This window comes from Mya arenaria, chromosome 2 (assembly GCF_026914265.1).
Source record: "Mya arenaria isolate MELC-2E11 chromosome 2, ASM2691426v1".
Lineage (NCBI taxonomy): Eukaryota > Metazoa > Mollusca > Bivalvia > Myida > Myidae > Mya > Mya arenaria.
Window position 1 is genome coordinate 3,903,215 of NC_069123.1, and position 19,883 is coordinate 3,923,097.

At 33.6% G+C, this 19,883-nt stretch overlaps 1 protein-coding gene across 1 annotated transcript in view; it reads left to right on the forward strand.

The window, feature by feature from the left end:
* Window positions 1-9,949, forward strand: part of LOC128204505 (acidic mammalian chitinase-like) — a 29,427-nt gene extending 19,478 nt beyond the window's left edge. The window contains exons 7-13 of the mRNA XM_052905922.1: window positions 1,627-1,750; window positions 2,115-2,300; window positions 3,879-3,998; window positions 5,904-6,061; window positions 7,247-7,341; window positions 7,840-8,514; window positions 9,063-9,949. Of these exons, the coding sequence (XP_052761882.1) occupies window positions 1,627-1,750; window positions 2,115-2,300; window positions 3,879-3,998; window positions 5,904-6,061; window positions 7,247-7,341; window positions 7,840-8,514; window positions 9,063-9,406 (1,702 nt within the window). The 3' untranslated portion in view covers window positions 9,407-9,949. The remainder of the gene's footprint in view (window positions 1-1,626; window positions 1,751-2,114; window positions 2,301-3,878; window positions 3,999-5,903; window positions 6,062-7,246; window positions 7,342-7,839; window positions 8,515-9,062) is intronic.
* The last annotated feature ends 9,934 nt before the right edge of the window (window positions 9,950-19,883 follow it).

Consider the following 19,883-nt stretch of genomic DNA (forward strand, 5'->3'; position numbering starts at 1 on the left):
AAGATATGACATCAGAGCCCGAATTCCCTGAATATTTTAGTTTGATTTGCAATACAAACTCAGAAATTCATATTTTCATTTCATTGTAAAATTGCATTTTGAAGAGCAATTATTCTGCAAAGTCTTGTATAATATTAATGAATTAACTGTTGTACAATCAGAACAACACGTTTTGTCCAATACACTAATATTAAAGATGTTTTCAAGGGTTTGAGAATTCACTTTTCTGACTTTGAGTGTCAAACTATGACTCAAGATGTAAGTGAATAGGGCCTAGGGACATTGCTAACTCAAGTCTGAGCTTAGACTCATGTGACAAAACTGCAAATCTTTTCATTGTAACCTATTCGGCTAGATGATTAGTGATGATGAAATTTTGTGATTTTGAACTATTTGAAATTGCACAATTAATATAAATGTGATTCTTTGGTATTTAAAATAAGTTACTTGAGGCTGTTCGTAACCATGGGCCCTGGGGATATATTCACTAGAGTCCTTGGTCCTTGGTCAGAGACTAGAAAATGAAAATCCAATTAAATGTCTTATAATGTATTTAATGTAGTTAATGTCAACAGCAAATATGCAAATAATGTACAGATAACAGTTTTCAAGATATATGATCAGTTTTACCTTCATAACTACTTGGCGAAACCAATCAGACTCGCTAAAACTATCCCGAACTTGCTAACATCCTTCGGTGTGGAGCATCATGGAGCAGATTGTACGCGTCAACTATATAGGGTCATTCATTAGACTAACGTATATGTGAGCCGAAAGGAGATAAAATGTGCAATGTCAAAAATACCCAAACAGTTACATAAACAAAAGATTTATCAAGTATATTATTATTATTATAGTTATAGTGTAAAATTTGATTATAAAGCCTTGGTTGAACAGGTATTTATTTCAGAAATCAAAACATAAACCATATGCATTGAACCTTATAAATAACGAAAATAATACTATTTAATGTATTCAAATACAGTAAAGAACAATACTAACAATGCAACCACAGCAATTGATTCTTAAGCCTTTATGGTGATATTTGCTTCATATGTAACAAATGACAGGTTTTATAATAATTTTGATATCGTTAAAAAATGTTTTTACAGGTATATGTATATAGGTCTAATTCTCAATCTTAGAATCAATGTGTTAGCAAACTTGGTCCCAATAGTAACTAGTGCAATAATTTATCATTACAATCTTTATCAGGGACATTATGATGTACGATATCAATAACAATTTGGAGAATATTATAAAAGTGTATTCGTTGACATGCAAGCATTAATAATATTCAGTGTAATATTTTGCTAACAGTTACACATATGTTTATCTTCTGGGACATGGATTTTATCAGCTTTATGACGTACGATATCAATAACAATTTGGAGAATATTATAAAAGTGTATTCGTTGACATGCAAGCAATATTAATATTCAGTGTAATATTTTGCTAACAGTTAAACATATGTTTATCTTCTGGGACATGGATTTTATCAGCGTTATGACGTACGATATCAATAACAATTTGGAGAATATTATAAAAGTGTATTCGTTGACATGCAAGCAATATTAATATTCAGTGTAATATTTTGCTAACAGTTACACATATGTTAATCTTTAGGGACATGGATTTTATCAGCGTTATGACGTACGATCTCCATGGCAGTTGGGAGAATATAACAGGTCACAACAGTCCACTATTCCCACATTCAGGGGAAACCGGAGACCAGCGATTTCTCAATATGGTAATACTTGTCCATTTTTAATCACTGGTTCCATCTTTTCATTTTATTTCTGCTACTTAAGTACCGGTTAATATTTGATTTTCGCAAATATATTTAGCAAATTGATGAAAATATGTCATTAAATAATTCCTGTTCCGGTCTACAATGAAACGGACGTCAAATTGTTCAGACTCTACAAATAAAATTCCAAAAACCAATAAACAAATACACTATGAACTATTTGCAATGATTTCAAAGATACTTCTAGAGGAAATAACATTTAAACCCCACTATATGAGTCACAACTTTACAGGTCTGAGCCCCATTATTATGAATTAGTATTTTACATGACTGGGATACAAGATTTTGAGTCTTTATTTAACAGGACTGGGCTGCGAACTACTGGGTTCAACAAGGGTGCCCAAAAGACAAGGTGGTTATCGGCATGGGCTTGTACGGGCGTTCTTTCACATTGAGAGACTCATATGAAAATGGGCTCATGGCCCCCGTACGCGGCAAGGGAGAGGCCGGGACCTACTCGCGAGAGGGTGGCTTCCTCGCTTATTATGAGGTCAGACTCTTTCTTTTTCAAGATGATGTTATAAGCTTATATCATCCAGTAGTAGAACAAGCTTGTGAGAATTGTGTATGATTAACTGCAATAGAAAGAGATGCGGATGTGAACTGTAAAAGTAAGTTATTATTGTTAAGCTTTAAACGTAGTCATTTTACCAACTATTGCATTTGTATTCAATCTGAACGTGCTGTTTCCTAGATGAAGTCAGCTGTCTTACAGTAAAGTAGTATCCCATTCCCATTGAAAAATGGAATACATTGCATAGTTTCCTACAAGTAGTTCTCTTGTTCTCACTCCAGTTTTCAAACCGCGAGAATTCCGTTCACCGATTTTATCAAATAAACAAGGAAACGTTGCAGACGCAAACTAAAACAACGTGGCAATAACGTTTTCTAATTTACATAAAATATTGTTTTTCCAAATCATTGGTACAATTATAATGGAACGCAGCCAAAGAAAATGTATTTTTGTTTACCAAATATATTCAAAGCTGTAACACTGTATAACTAAACATTAAAACCAACTAAAGTTAAAAAGCGATTTGCTCATTATAAACTTTAAACCTGCCATCTATCTGACAAAGTTGCACGTTTTAGGTATAAAATAACGGAACTCTAATATAGATAACAGTAGTGTAATAGATGCTGTCAACTTGAATACAAAGATGTATTGTTTAATCTAAAAACGGGTTAATATAACAAAGTGCTGTATTGTTAATTGCTGTTAATTTTGGCAAACCGTAGTGCAAGGTTAAACGGATAAATTATTTCATGTTATGACATTTGAAAGATTTGAGGGTAAATTAAAAATCGGTTGTTAATACTTTATTGGCCACTGAATTCACTGCCTTGTATTTGTATCTGACATATTACCGATTTCATAATGCAATATAAACAGCAGTGGATAACTCAGCAGATAGAATATTGAAGGAAGAAATCGAAAGCCACACAATGTACATCCAAAGTGGTAAATCGCTGCCCCGATTTGATTGAAACTGTTCACTGTCCGGAGTGATGAGTGCAACATAGTCAACGCTTGGAAAATGTGACAAGAATCTCCATATGGAGTCAGAAATACAATAATACAATAAAAAATACAGAGACAAGCTCAGTTGTTAAAAATTCAAAGATATACCATGCTTAGGGGCATAAGGCAGGGTCCCAAACGACAATTAACTTTATACATATAAATATTAGCATCACACACACAAATACCAATACCAAAAACAAACTGATACCACATACACAAATGCAAACACCACATACAAACCTAATCACTAGTATCTATCTATGATTTTTTCCAGATAGTAAATATAACTATCGACAATGGTCCAGAAGACCTTCCATTCTAATAAGCAGGAAGCTCCTTATGAGATCATGAACGCTTAACTTTACTTTATGCTTAAGATATGTAATATGCTGGAAAAGGGCGCACATGCTTACTAAATCGTAGAGGCTTTCTACGTTGTCAATACTACCATTACTACAAGAAATAATTCTTCAATATTTTGCTTTAGGTAAGCTTCATATGTTGTGAAATATAAAGGGATGATAATTCTATTTTATGCTTCAGATCTGTGATATGCTGACAAAGGGTGGACAATCGTATTACATAAAAGAGCAGGAGGCTCCGTACGCTGTTCACAATGACCAGTGGGTGGGGTATGACGACGCTGACAGCTTAAGAATTAAGGTTGGTCTAGGACCTTTTTAATACTCTCAACTTTCGAGAAAAAAAACGTATGGTTGAGGACAATTTGTTTTCGTTTGTTTTGTTTTTCAAATAAGTTAAAAGTCTCTAAACAAGCAAAAGCTTTCACCGGTCAACCGGTCAGGAGGTTGAGATTTTCGCGAATAATACCGTTTTTGCTGTGTTTTTTGTGCTTTCATTTGAGTTTCTATATGTAAATATTTGCAATCATTTCGTGTTTTGTTGTGTGAATAAGTCTTACACGATGAAGAATCCAGCGGTAGAATGGAGCATGAGCGTTCAATTTTAAGGGAGGGGGAAAAATGCATTTTAGAAAATATCCATTTATTCCCATTAAAATAATTATGTACACGGAATGTGCTTTAATTTAAACCTTTCGATATGTAGCCTCTTCTGTTGCTGAGATTAGAGACGTTAGATACTAAAATTCGAAAAAGATATTGGCAAATTGAATGAGTTTAATTCACAAACCGACAGTCAAGAAACATTTTCAAATATGACCTAATGACACAATTCACAGCGACAAAAAATACCAATTTAAAGGTGTTTATTATGCGGTTTCCGTTTGCTGCATATTCATCATGATAATCAAAGAATATCTTTCATAAAAAACATGGGGTTTTTTTTCGAATGGGAACGCACCTGCTTCATCATAAAGCATTCATGAATACCACGAATCGATTCTCCATCGTGGTTTAACCGAGGTTTTCACAATTTCGATACATTAAAAGAGAAGCAACGACAATCAAATTTAGTTAACTACCTTTCTTAAAAAAATATAACATTTCAATATGTGTGTTTTATGTAAAAATCTTATAATAAATCACATCTTAATTGGCTTTTAAAGGAAATGAAAACAGTAAATATATCTATTTTATACAAAAACTTTTTAAACGTTTGTTTTATTATTATCCATCAAATGTACTCGTTTATCATAAATACGCAATAGACTATCTTGTATTCTTTTAAGCAGACCTCCATATGTTTAGTAAACCTGAACTTATTGTATACTTTTTTGTCTTCAAGTAAATGCTTGCTCCCATTATGTTCATATGTTTCATTTGGTAATAATTGATAACACTTTTGAAAAGTTTGAGGTTGAATTCTGATAAGGTATTTTACATCTCATTTGGATTCGCTGACCGTTCCAATGCGGTAACCCCAGTATTTATTTTTAAAATGACTAACTCCGAGGGACCGGCGAAAAACCTCGAGCCTCGGAACAATCGAGCCAATCGGGAATTCTTACCTTTAGTATAAAGAAATGGTTCCTTCAGTTTGAACGAGGGAGTAATTCAAGCCAATTCAGGATTTTTTTGTGTGAAGTTGTGTTTGTGTTTCTCTTGTTAAGTATTTTCTGTAAGGCTTTAAACCTTCATGATTTCATTGATGGCTCCTGGGCTTGTCCACGTAGTTTCCTTCGTATTATTGTAACAAACTTCTATTTTGAAACTACTGCTTTAGAAGCTTATTTCAACGGCAATTATCATGGCAGTTTTTGTGCTGGTCTGATAATGTTTTTGTTAATTATGATACATTTGTTATTTTAGTTATAATTTTGATAAATGGCATGCGTTACAGTTACATTAAACTGTGATACAGCATATGCAATACCTCACGGTTACACTTGTCTGATGTAATACACGAATGCAAACACAATTACTTCTTGCACAACTGTAATATCAAGAGCACAAGTTAATTATTTACATACGAAATATTTTATATGCAGATTTAAAGTCCAAATTCGTTAAAGGATTAGTTACATGAGGAACAGATAAAATAAAATACACAGTAGAAACTCCAGGGACCAGCCTAGAAGCGTTTGTGCTTAAATTAGTAGTCTCATATTTTATTTAACAATAATATAATTCATAATTATATTAACAGGTACAATGGTTGAAGCAAAATGGGTTTTCTGGCGTGATGGTTTGGGCACTTGACCTTGACGATTACAAGAACCAATGTGGATACGGGCCGTACCCCCTTATGAACGCTATCAACAACGAACTCAGAGGCACAATACCCGTGCCTCCTAGATCAAGACCGTAAGCCTACTGTTTTGAATATGTATTGGACCCAACTGGGGGCGGATTCAATGAAGATATATTTTAGTAGTAAATTGAAATTATCAGAGTGTCATAGTTTGGTTATTTAGCTACATATATAAGTTGATTAAACTTGGGGCTGTATTAGAAATGAAAACAAAATTGAGCAACAATAAATCAAATGTAATTTGTAACAGTTTGCCTAGGTTCACCCGGGCGAGAACATGATACAATTCCACATATATCTATCACTTTCTGCATTTGTCCTAAAGAGATGTCGGGAAGCAATTTATTAGTATGCTACAGATGTCAAAAGTGTGTTTAAATTCATAAATTATAATATATTAAATGTACTTGCCATTCGTTTTATAGGTAAATTTATTTAGATGAATTGGTCGTTATCTTATTCATCTGTATAATTTGTAATTGCATTTGTAAAAATAACGTTTAAAATAAACATTTAATAACAATAGATAAAAGGACAACTTTTTATGCCAAACAACTTGCATCTGCTTTACTGCGCAACTTGGTCGACTTTTCCTTGATTCAGTAATGTAATTTGGCAATATAGCAGTATTTAAAAATATAATATATTACGAATTAGATAATATTTTCATGTTTAAAATTTAAATTACAAAACGCCTGCTCTGTATGAATGTAATTTATAATGATTAAAAAATTTCTTATGAATGATGTGCGAAACAATATTTATTTCGACTTTTGCAAACGAGCATTCATTTTGAATATTTATGCAAAAGCTGCAGAAACAAGCTCAGTAGCAAAATGTTTAAACATAAACCCGGTTGAATGGCACTGGGTAAATGCTAAAGACATTAACACAAAAACAAAAAATCACAAACATGAAACATGGAAGAACAGCACAAAACTCCACAAACAGCAAAGTGTATACACACTATATATAAAAAAATAGGTATGTTTATCAAGAAGTGTTAGGTACCGCCTTGGAACGGTCAGTAAAATGTAAATTTACTGGGAGTTTAGACCAGTTTATGTGCACAAACCTCACTCTTAATCCCAACAATCCTTAATAAAGATAAAACGCAAAAGGCAAATCTTATCTTGAAACCTAAATACATGTACCCTTTATCTTTTAATACTAAGCGAAACCGTCTCCGATTATATACTATTAACAGTATCACTATATGATTTTTATTAATTCACCAGAAATCGAGTGCAGCCCGATCCTGCGGACAGACCCGCCCTCCCCGCTCCTGTTCCCGGTGGAAGTAGTAGCAGCGGTGGGAACCAGGCCAATACTAGTAAGATATATGTATTCTTAATTTAAATTACAGAGTCAGACTGTGTGAGGGTCGATCCATTGTCTATATTACCAAAGCACATGTCCTTTTTTATAACTGCGGCCTCAATTAAGGAGTCAAATAGCTTTTGTGAAACATTTCTTGTTACATTAGTTTTTATTTAGATTTCATTTTATGTTTAACGTTTTAATTTGGTTGGCCGAAAATGTAAAGTTTTTGGTGCAAAAAAGAAACAAATAAACACCTGCCCCAGGTTTAAATGTAAGACTGTCTTAGACAAAATGTTTCAAGACTAACAAATGGTACCATTCAATTGATCGTTTTACAATAATTTATTTGATGCCTTTGCAAATTTATTTCAATTTCTGCACCACGAATAATCGATAAGATTAACCTTACGGCAGAGATGAATTATTTTAAAATTACTTATACAAGATACATAATTGACAATTATCATTGTTTATTCTATGACAAATCGCACATCGATCTCTTTTGCAGACTTACCTCATCTTACAAACGACTTCGACTGTCCTCCAAATATAAACACATATTACCCAAATCCTAAAAGCTGTGACGGTTACTACATTTGCGCCGATGGCCTGTCCTTTAAATTCAAATGCACTGCTCCGTTGCGATGGAACTCAGAGTCCAATTTCTGTGACTGGCCGGAGAACGTCTACTGCGAAAGGAATTTTGCTTCACAAGTGGGAATTGTAGCCACTTCAAAGGATCCTGCTACAACTAGGCGAACACGACCTACAACAACTACAACCACCACCACCACCACCACCACGACAACACGGCCACGTCCACCGACGCCAAGAAGACGACCGATAATCCCGCCTCGGCAACAGCAGATTCAGTCCGCTCAATCATGGCATCAGCCTTCGTCAGGGCCAAGACGAATCGTCGACGTTCCCGTCTCATTTATACCGCAAACTGATCCATGGGGTCAAACGAAGTCCCAAGACGCCCGGACTGCCCCTGCCCCACCTGCTCCTCCCGCCCAGCCAGTACAACAACCAAGAAGAACCTTCTCACAGAGAAGACCGGAAACCCAGGCATCGGCAGGCTTTGGTCAGTCAACACCGCCATGGCTCGATTGGTCTTCGTGGATAACGGAATTCTGGAGAGCCCTTACCACCATGAGCGGTCCCCAAGGGGAAATAATCAGTACGAGCATTTTTTGTCGTTTATTTTTTAGAATTACCCTTCTGCAATGCAAAAAAAACAAATTGAGCTTAATGATAATGGGATTCTTCATTAAGTTGTATCGTATTATTCATTATTTAAAAAAAATCCATCTGTCTGTCCGTCCGTCCACATTATTTCAGTTTTTTTGTATACAACTTTTAACTGTTCAAGAATTCAAGTTCATACTTTCTAAACTTCATCATATTATGTAAAATAACGAATGCTTAAATATTTTCTGAATAATAGCCCTTTTTATACTTAGAAATTATGATATGTTTATGGTTTTGTTAGAAACATAAAAAAAAACGTTTAAAATATTAAGTTCAAACTGTCCATTCTTGTTTAGAGTAATAAAAAAGCTTATGCAAGTCATTCATTAACATATGCTGGACTTATATTGTCTTGGATTCTCCTTATTGCAAAATATGCTTTTTGCTTGGTTTAAATGAAATATTGCAGATTAACTTACACTTGTACTTTTGTTTTCAAAATGTCACAATATATACAGCAATTTGTTTATTTTTTAGGACAAGCAATGCCCGGTCCACCACCCAAGTTGTCGGCGTTTGGTGCGATTGGCGGTCAACAGGAAAATTCAAACAGTTTCCAACCAAACCTACCATCACCACAACACGTACAAGAACCACCAGTACAACCTACTGCACAAAACACAATTCCCCCGAATATTTGTACTGGAAAGCAAGATGGTATTTATTTAGACCCCGATGATTGCAGCAAATACATCGACTGCGTACAAGGACGAGATTATCGGGGAACTTGCCCACCCAGCACTTCTTTTGATGACAGATTCGGAGTGTGTGATTACACACATAAAATTCCCAGATGTGCCATTGCAAGCTTTCAGGGTTGAGCGATAGTGTCATTTGATTTTGATTTTTCTTGAAGTGTTTCTTTGTCCTCAGTGATTGTCGATGAATTTGAACTGAATGTGATTTGTTGTTTTTTCTCTTTAATGTTTTCTTGTTAGCTGTAAATTGCTAATTTGTATGTATTTGTTTGTTAGGTTGTTGGTTAACATAAACAGTGATAACACAGATTTTGTTATTGTTAACGTGATAGGTATACTTATTGAAACATTTCAAAGACTTAATTGATTTTCGTACTTCTTCATGGAGCAAATTAGCATAGTACTAATTATTCATTGTAAACGACGTGAACATCCCCTTTGAATGTCTTTTACTTCTGGTCGAAATGTTCGCGAAGTATGCTTACAAGGATGTATGTGCATAATCTACAAATATAAGAAATGTTACATGTTCAACACGTTTCCCATTGTCTCAATACCACAAGATTGCTTCTTAACCTCAAAACCCTGTAAAGGTTGTTTAAATGTGCAATCTGTCTGAGAATATTTATGCATTTTTGTAATAAAGAAATAAATATGTAACCATGAGTATCTTTTTATAAATGACAAATCAGTGGAATATTTATAATAACTAGGAAATAAAACCGTCAACTATTTTTCAGACATATTTAAAGGAGCCTGCATTAGTTTGAACAATATAGTGGCGAATCTGTGGCCTAGTGGTAACACACTTGACTGTTAATCCAGGACACGAAGGTTCGATTACTAATCGTCTTCTGGGAGGGACTTTAAATGGGGTCCAGTGTGAAAGTGCTATAAACTGGTGCACGTAAAAGAACCAGGATAGCTCCAACCAGGGTAACATTCTGTATGTGCACTATGCTCCAAAAACATCAAAAACTAACAATCTTATCGGAGCACTCGCCGAATAGGCCAGGCCCGAGTGCGAGTATAAATAAGCTTATACACACTGAACAATGTATTTGTAAAATAGCATGCTTACATGGATGTATTGAAAAAAGCTGGGGTTAAATAGCAATTTTTGTCTAGGTTACCGCCTACATTTTCATTTTGAGATTTCTTGAAGCGTCATAACTTGTATCGGAATTCCCGACTTCTATTCTGCCAATACTCGATAGCGACGATTTTCAAACCACTCTGCGATCAAGAAGTTTAAAGTTTATATGATTTATGATTTGGGTCAAAAGTCGCTTTAGGCCAACTAAAATAAAGGTGCGCTCTAAATAATATAGTGGTTTACCTCTATTTATAAAATGGGATGCACCTTTTTATTTAACCATGCACCTAAATATTCATGCACTTATATTTAAATGCAACTCTATTTCATTCATGACAGCAATTTGCAGATGACGAGTTTTGACCCAAATAGTGCATCATAACAACGTGAAAATATATTTAAAATGTAGGTTTTATACTGAGATTGACCATTTCACCATTTACGAGACCATTCCGTATTATTATTTACCTTCCGTTACAGTCTTGGAATATAATAATGAGCTTTCAGTAGCATAAAAAGAATTCAGTCATTCATAAAACAAGATTATAAGACATTTAATACATTCCCGAGGAAAAAAAGTACATTTTCGGATAAAAATGGCATGATGAGAGAAAAATCAATATAAAAATTATATGTTGACCATCTATTCAGACTTACATTTTCCGTTACAATATATATCGCCCTGCAATAGTTCACATTTGGCGATTAACTGTCAAAGTGGTATGTTTTTAAACATCAATAGTTCGTGCAAAATACATTGGAACTCAATAAATTTCTAGAATGTTCTACTTGTCTAAACCCTCTCAATTAGAGTATTTGACCTGCATCATTTTATTTAGTAAATATATTCAGAAAACATTGCCCAAACACGTGCACTATTTTGTGTGTTTTAACATCTTTACTATCGAGGGGCATATAACTTTTGCTTCGTGTCTATTTGAGTAACATGTTTTCCAAAACTGAGTAACAACTTTTAGTTCAGTTTCTGGCTAAATGCTACATATACTGACGGTTTGAAAGTCCATTCAAAACTGAATGTGTTAAAACATGGGGTATATCCATACAAATCAGAAATGGCCGTTTCGGCCAAATGATAAATCGTCTATATGCATTGAAAATATTTGATCAGATAAAGGTTTCCTAGCAGCTTTTAATGATCTCCATCTCTTGCAACAAAAACTGGCCTGCCTACTCATTCTTGCTTTTTGATGTTTTCCCAATTTCTCGGCTTAGCCTTTAACATAACAAGTCAAAGAGTCAAGCTGTAATGCTTCAACTTGTCAATTTTGGTGTTTATCTGGTACATTCATACACATTATTAACAGAACTGATCAGTTCAACAATAAAAAATTGTGATATTTTGTAAATAGACCGTCAAAATACCACTATATGCCACATTGTAGGCATCCTTGACAAATGGCGCAACAACATAAATTGAAACAAAATAACAAAAAAATGAAAGATTCATGACAACTGCTAATGTTTGTATATGTGGTTAGACTATTTGATGCGGGTAAACGCTAAGACCATCCGTATGCCAAGTTTTCATATTTTCCTATGGTATAACTTTTTCAGGCTCAACATTAAACATAATTTAGTCATACAGGGTTGTCTAACATCTTAATTCAGATATAATATGGAAATTTCAGTATAAGATTGCGTTCCATGCCGCATCAGACACATTGGAACTATTCCATAAAAAATATAACTATAAGCGTGTTTTCTATTTAAAATCATCAGATATTTCTTAAGTTGATGTTGTTAAATAAACTGTTAGATAAAAGTAGTGAAAATTCTCATTTAAGTTTGAGTTTTTTCATATTTGTGGTAAGGAAAGTATTCAGAGTTGATTCAATTGTTGACTTTTATTTACAGTACAAGTATTAATTACAGAGCTTATTGGAACCACAACGGATGGCACGTCTCATTCTCAATGACATGAAAAACTATACTTCATCTATATTTATGCAGCATTTATAAACCTTAACGTTTGACATTGGCCTTTGGAAAGGGATGTGTGTCTTGCTTTATCTCTCTGCATATATGCATCATTCAATACTGACTTTACTTTTAGTGTGACCTTAAACTTCGAGATTAATCATTAATTGATCTTACGGCAGCTTTATGCCGCCATGGATCGCACATCAATCAAATGTTATGTTAAAGCATATCCGGTGCAGACCTTTTGCCTTGTACATAAATACACGTTCAATACGAAATCTGGCCCACTGCTGAGTCAACACTCAGGAAATACATAGCTGGAGGTTAGCAAGCCAAACATTCCTTAAACTAAGCCTTAAAAACTGTAAAGGTATTACAGATAAACTGAAAGTCATTATGTATTTTCGTTTTTGTAATAATTAATAAACACACACATTCATAGTGACTTTAATTGTTTAAATTAACAATGAGCATTTTACGTTCGATTGTTAAAATCTAATAAGTACAACTTTAATTGATAAAATGCAAATACATCGTTTTAAATGTTAACATTAAAACAAGCAATTATGTATTAACTATCCCCCAAATTGCTACTTAATATGCGAAAATACGCATTTTATTATCAAATAATTGAAAATTCACATGTGATATCATCGTGTTTGACAAGAGTCTGAGAAAATTAAAATCGAATATTTACATATAGTATCTGATTATATTCAAGAGGTTTTAAAAAAACATGATGCCAACCATAATTTTACCGAACAATTGAATTATTCTTTCTTTCCGCTGGCAAAAATGATTTATCTTACCATGTTAACATATAGTTTGTATTTGTGTCTATATCAATTAATGTTTGAAGCGGCATGCTATTTACGTCATTTATTTGTACTTACAGGATAGAAAAGAGGATAATTGTACATGAAGTGACTTGTTTTATAAATTCAGAAGAACTTTATAATGTTCCTTAAGTATGAGCGAGTCTCAGCTAATAAACGCGTTCGAACTCACTCGAAACTTTGTAGATCAAAACATCTTCATTTGAAGGGACTTGCTCGAGCTTATTTGTTAAAAAATATTGAAAATGCGACATGAAATGTTATATTTTGCCGAAATGCTTTAGTTGCGCGATTGAAAATTAAATTATGTTAGGACAATTGTAATAAAATTAGTTTGAAATGAGTCGGGTGTCTGTTAGTTGCTGTTTGGTCTTTGCTAATAAACTAGGCTAAAATAAAACACTTTTATGAACTATTTTCTTTGGCTTTATACATCATCGAGAGATTAGGGTAATTTTCCCCATTTCGACGTCTCAATTCTTCTTAAACATGCACACGGGATGCGATGGGTCAAGCCATAATCCAGCCAATTTGCGCGGGAAGACCTAAACATTTTTATCTAACCTCCGCCCCTCACCACCCCCAATACTTTAGAAAAATCGTTTGGTTCCCGATTAATGTACCCAAATAAAATGACTCGACTTCTAGAGTTGTGTCCGGTTTCAAAGAAACAAACATCGGATGGAGCTGACACTGCTTACGTGGACGTAAAAGCTAGGAATTGATAAGTATATGTCTGGATTAAACATTTATTGAATATTTATATCTAAAGATTTTGACAAAGCGCAATGTCCTGACATCCAATGAGTATCATGGTGATAAAAGCATGATTAATCATTTCAAACATAATTGCATTTTTGCCATTAGTAATCATTTATTATGAATTAAAACATACTTATCCCTGCAATAACCATATTTTAAGACAGATGGTCTTCAATTTGAAAAGAAAAAGATGAATAAAAATAATCGGAAATGTATGAATGATTTTGATAGGTTTAAAATTTATTGCCGTGATATTCGCAATACATCAATATTTTGCCTTAATCAGTTTAAAACGTTTGCATTTAATATATATAAAGGTTATGTATGAAACCTTTGGTCCTGCAAATGAAAAAAGGTATCGATCAAAGTCTTAAAAAAGGTTCGAATGATGAATGCTTGTCTGTGATCAAACTGTTTAAAATGCTGACAGGGGAATATTGCAATCCCAGAAGGTTTACATGCAATTTGTTATAAGATATGTAATAATTATGACACATAAATTTAAAAGCGTGTAACCCTATTAAGAAATACATTAACAACGTTCTTTATAATTGGCAATATGGCAATTTAATTCAAAATTAATGTATGTAATACAGTGCGTTCAGTCCGATTGATCACTGTTAACCTTTACGTACCTACTTGATATCGAATGAATTAAAAATGTAAGAAAATAAAATCAGGATCGGTATTTTATCTAAACTATTACATAGTGCAATCCTGGGTACGTGCATATGAATGACCTTGTATATTCTTGTTCACTGACGTGTATTATTATTTAACGCGCTGTTGTTTTACAGAGCGATAAAATGACTACTGATAAAATAGAAATTTAAAAAAATGTCCATCCAAACCGCCATGTATGATAAGTTATTTTCGACAAATATAATTGTAAAAATAATTTAACTTAAAAGCAGCAGTACCAACAAAAGGACAACCAGACGCAGGTCCTTCTCCTCAACGACGTAAACAATCCGAGAGTCGATACCAGAGCCCGCCCGTATTTACCTTAATATAATATTTCTCTTACAACATTAATAATTATAAAAAAGTGTTTAATCTGTTAAAACACACTCAAGATGTGACGCTCATTGCCCATATACACTAACATCTTACAAGTGTAATAGCCAAATTACACGTTGTATGATTACAATCTTCATCAGGGACACGTATTTTTTCCGCGTTATCAAGTACAAGCTCAATGAAATCCGAGAATACTATAACTGTTATCATTGACACGCAAACAGTAGTATTTAGTGTCATATTTTGCTTATAGTAACACATATCTTTTCAGGGACATGGATGTTATCAGCTTTATAACGAACGATCTACACAATAACTGGGGGGATTTAACAGATTACAACATTCCCATACTTAGGATAAACTGGAAACCAACGGTCTCGCATTATGGTAATACATGGCCATTCTTAGAAACTGGGCCCTAAAGGCTTAGGGTCTTATTCAATAGTTCACTACATCCTTAACCTTGTTCTTAGACACGCCTAAATTATTCCATTCAGCCTGTTGGCCAGGAATTTTCTACAGTCCAATTGAACCACTTTGATTATAATCTTAAGGTTAAAAGTATGGGTGGTTATTGAATATAGCCTATGTCAGCCTTTACAGGTTTTGGCTTCGAACAATTTAAAAAAGGTGCCCAAAAGACAGACCGGCTCTCAGAATGGGTTCGTTAGGGCGTTCAAGTTGAATGACTCCTGTGGAAATAGACTCATGGCCCCCGAACGAGAAAGGGGAGAGGATTGGACATACTCGCGACAGGGTGGCTTCCTTCTATGAGGTCGATCTTAATGCTGTTCAAGAAGATGTTTTAATTTAAATCTGCAAATTTTAATATACGTATGTGAGATGTGTGTTTAGTTACTTGATATAGAGAGTGATGCGTTTGTGCACATGTTAAAGTAATAAACGATTACAAAGCGGTAAACGTTATTATTATACCATCAATTGTATTTGTATTCATTGTTAAGTTGCTGTTTATTTATTTGGTGAAATCAGATGTCTTACGGCTTATTATTTATTATTGGGCCATGTTGGAATTCCTTTTCTGTCCACGGGCAAAGTTAAAAAGGAAGCGTAAGTTAAAGGCAAATAAAAATACACGTTTACCGTATTTTTGTTTGTTTGAGAAAGAGGCAAATACCATGGCCGCTCGTGTAAGATAGGTTAATCCATACCCTCGTGCAGGGTGTTCTGTGGAAACTGGGTTAACTTCGTTTCAAAAAAACACCTTACGTTCAGGTTGGGATGAACCTATCATACACGAGCGGCCATGGTAGATACTTATAGTCTCATACCCATTAAAATAGAATACATATATATATATATATATATATATATATATATATATATATATATATATATATATATATATATATATATATATATATATATATATATATATGTGTGTGTGTGTGTGTGTGTGTGTGTGTGTGTGTGTGTACGTGTGTGTGTGTGCGTGCGTGCGTGCGTGCGTGCGTGCGTGCGTGCGTGCGTGCGTGCGTGTGTGTGCATGCGTGTGCGTGTGTTTGTGTGTATTTCCCTTCTAGTAAGTTTGTATTGTTTTCACTGTAACTTTCAAATTGGGGGGAATCCGTTCACCGTTAGTATCGAATAAACAAAGAAATTAAATTACAATATTTGCAAAAAACGTTCCCTTATTCACATAAAATATTATTTTTTCTTATCATCAACAATTTTGTATTGTTTACTAAATATATTCACAGCTGTTACGCTGTAAGGCTTTATAAATCAACTTTCATCAAATTGCGATCAGTTCAGTATCGCTAAAAACCTGTCATCTATCTGACAAAGTTGCACGTATTAAGTAAAAAAGAACGGAAATTTAATACATATAACGGTAGGATAATAGATGCTGTCAACTTGAATACAGAGATGTATTGTTTAAATATACAAAACGGGCTCATGTCACAAAGTGATGTATATTATTAAATTGTTGTTAATTTTGGCACCGTAGAGCAAGGTAAAAATGAGTATTTTATGTAATGACATTTGAAAAAAACGGGTAAATTAACAATCGGTTTTTAATATGCGTTCACTGCCTTGCATTTGTATTTTGCATAAAACCGATTTAATAATGCAATACTAATAGCAGTTGATAGTCTAGCATAATCATTATCGAAGGAGGGAATTTCGAAACAACACAACATACATCCAAAGTGGAAAACCGCTGACCCGATTTGATAGAAACAGTTCACATACAGTAGTGAAAAGTGCAATTTTGTCAACGCCCCCTATCACCGGCTTATGATAAGATTCATTTCAATATTATTCTAGTGCAAATCTGAGACATTTTGTCAAAGGGCCGAACACGTGACTAGAGGTTCCATGTTATTTCAGGACAAGACGGACTACTAATATCAATTTATGGTTTTATTTCTAGATAGCTGAACTGTAAGCTAAGGTTTTAAAGTATTTATACCCTGATAATACGCTGTCAGGAACAGGACTGTCAGGACTAATCACACTTTATTCTTAAGATGTGTGATATGCTTGCAAATGGCGGCCATTTTAACTAAATTATATAACAAGAGGCTTTCTACGCTGTCAAGACTACAAGAAAGAATACATTCCCTATTTTGCTCTCTCAATATGCTGTAAAAAATAAAGGAATGACTAATTCTATTTTATGCTTCAGGTGTGATATGCTGACACGAATTTAATGGAGCAGGAGCTCTCGATTTCGAGGAAAAACATACAATTATTGTTAAACACATCTCTTTTGTTCATCAAATGTGCGTTAATTAAACCCTCTCAATCGTTGCCCTTTTTGGTGCAGAGAATGACAAATTGAAGGATTATAATTAACAAACCTGCTTCCAAGAAGATTTTTTTTACTTTCAGGACCTAATGACACATAATTGGTGAATAATACAGCTCATTTCTCCATCGTGGTCTAACGAACACCTCACACGATTGATACATTTAAAGGGAAAAAAGAGAATCCTAGATTCAGTTTTAAATGAGTTTACTGCCATTCTTTAAAAAGACTACCTTTAAAAAAGTTTGTTTAATGTTAAATCTTATAACAAATCACATTTTAATTGTCTTTTCAAGGAAGTAAAAAAATATTTAATGTATCTATAATATACAAAAATACGTTTTAAGCGTTTTTTTATTATCTATCAACTATACTCGTACATCATAAGTACGCATTTGTCTACCATGTAATATTTAAATGCGCACAATATAGGTTAAAGCAAAAAAAAACTATAAGCGATATTTTGGCTTTTTAACTGGAGAAAACCAATTTATAAAAGCTATGTTTTAACTATGCCCATATCATGTGTCTTTTTTACTTTGATCATTAAAGTCGAATGAGTTAAACATGATAATTAATCCATTTAAATAAACCAACAATGGCCTAAACATATATTTTTGCACTTCTACCATATGTTTCGAAAGCGAGAACTTGTTTTTGAATTTATTGTCTCTGTTGATGCTGGTTCCAGTTATGAATATATTTTTTTTTATTTCACTATACATGCTACTGTTTGGACATTGAGAACTAGTAAACTAGTTTACCCCAAGTAAACTACAGATTTGCTGAACATTCAATGCGGTAACCCATTACAATTATTCTGAAATGAAGAAAAACAACATATATATATATATATACATGTTCGATCGTTTTTTATCAACTATAAACGAGTCGTTCTTCATGTTATTTGTCTCATGAAAGGTTTTACATGTACATTAAACTGTGATGCAGTTGATACAATGCATGACGGTTTAGACTTTAAGGGTGTAATACATGAATGCAAACACATTTACTCCTTGGACGACTTTAATCTCAAGGCCACAAGAAGAAATGTTTTTATTCATTTTGAATTTTAAAAGTGCAATAAAAACGTTGTTCATAATTCGTTTTCAAGAAGGACAGGTAATCATAGTATGCAGTAGTAACAGTAGGGACCTGCGTAGAAGCTGACGTGCTTAAAATAGCAAAAGCATATTTAAAAAAAATTAATATCATTCACATTATATCAACAGGTAAAATGGTTAAAGCAGAACTCATTTCTGGTCTGATGTTTGGGCGCTTGGCCTTGACGACTTCAAGAACCGTACCCCCAGATGAACGCTATCAAGAACAGACTCAGGGGCACCATACCTGCGCACCCTTGATCCAGACCGTAAGCCATTTGTTTTGAATCTGTATATAAAGCTTAAATTAAAGGGTCATAATATTGGTTAGACTTGATTAATGTTGGCGCTTTTTTAACCTGAGAAGTTTTGGCCACGTAGCTATTTGATGAACTTTCCAAATTAATTATAATTTCTTATTTTACTACTATTTTTTTTATTTATCACATTGAAACCTAGGTACACTGAAAGCAATGTAGATGCTGAAAAATCTACATTTTTTATGGTGGACAAGGAATGAAAAAGTTTGTAACAGACTAAGTGTATGTGCGGGTATATTTTAATTTATGTAACAGATCGCCTTAAAACGCATAAATATGTCTTCAGTGCAATAAGGAAAAACACACTCTCAAATATGTATCACTTTAAATTGCATTTTTGTAAAAGTAAGGTCGGGAAGCAATCTATAAATATTGTTACAGTGTGTTTAAATTCATTAATTACAAGATATTAGATGCATTTACATTTCGTTTTACATTTATGAATTGTTTAATTTATTTAGATAAATCTGTCTTAATCTTATGCATTTGTCTAATCTTTGACGTTTCACAGATTCAGTAATTTAAAAGCGGTTTGGTCATATAGCAGAATTTGAGACAATATATTGTGAATTAGGTAATTTTTCATATAGAAAATTCAAATAACAAATTATCTGCGCTGTATGACTGTAAATTATAATGAATAAGTTACTTTCGTATGAATGATGCAATAGGTAATAAACGGCAATAGTACTTCATACACATATCTGCACTAATAGGATTTTACGAAGACAATCATCTTTCCACCA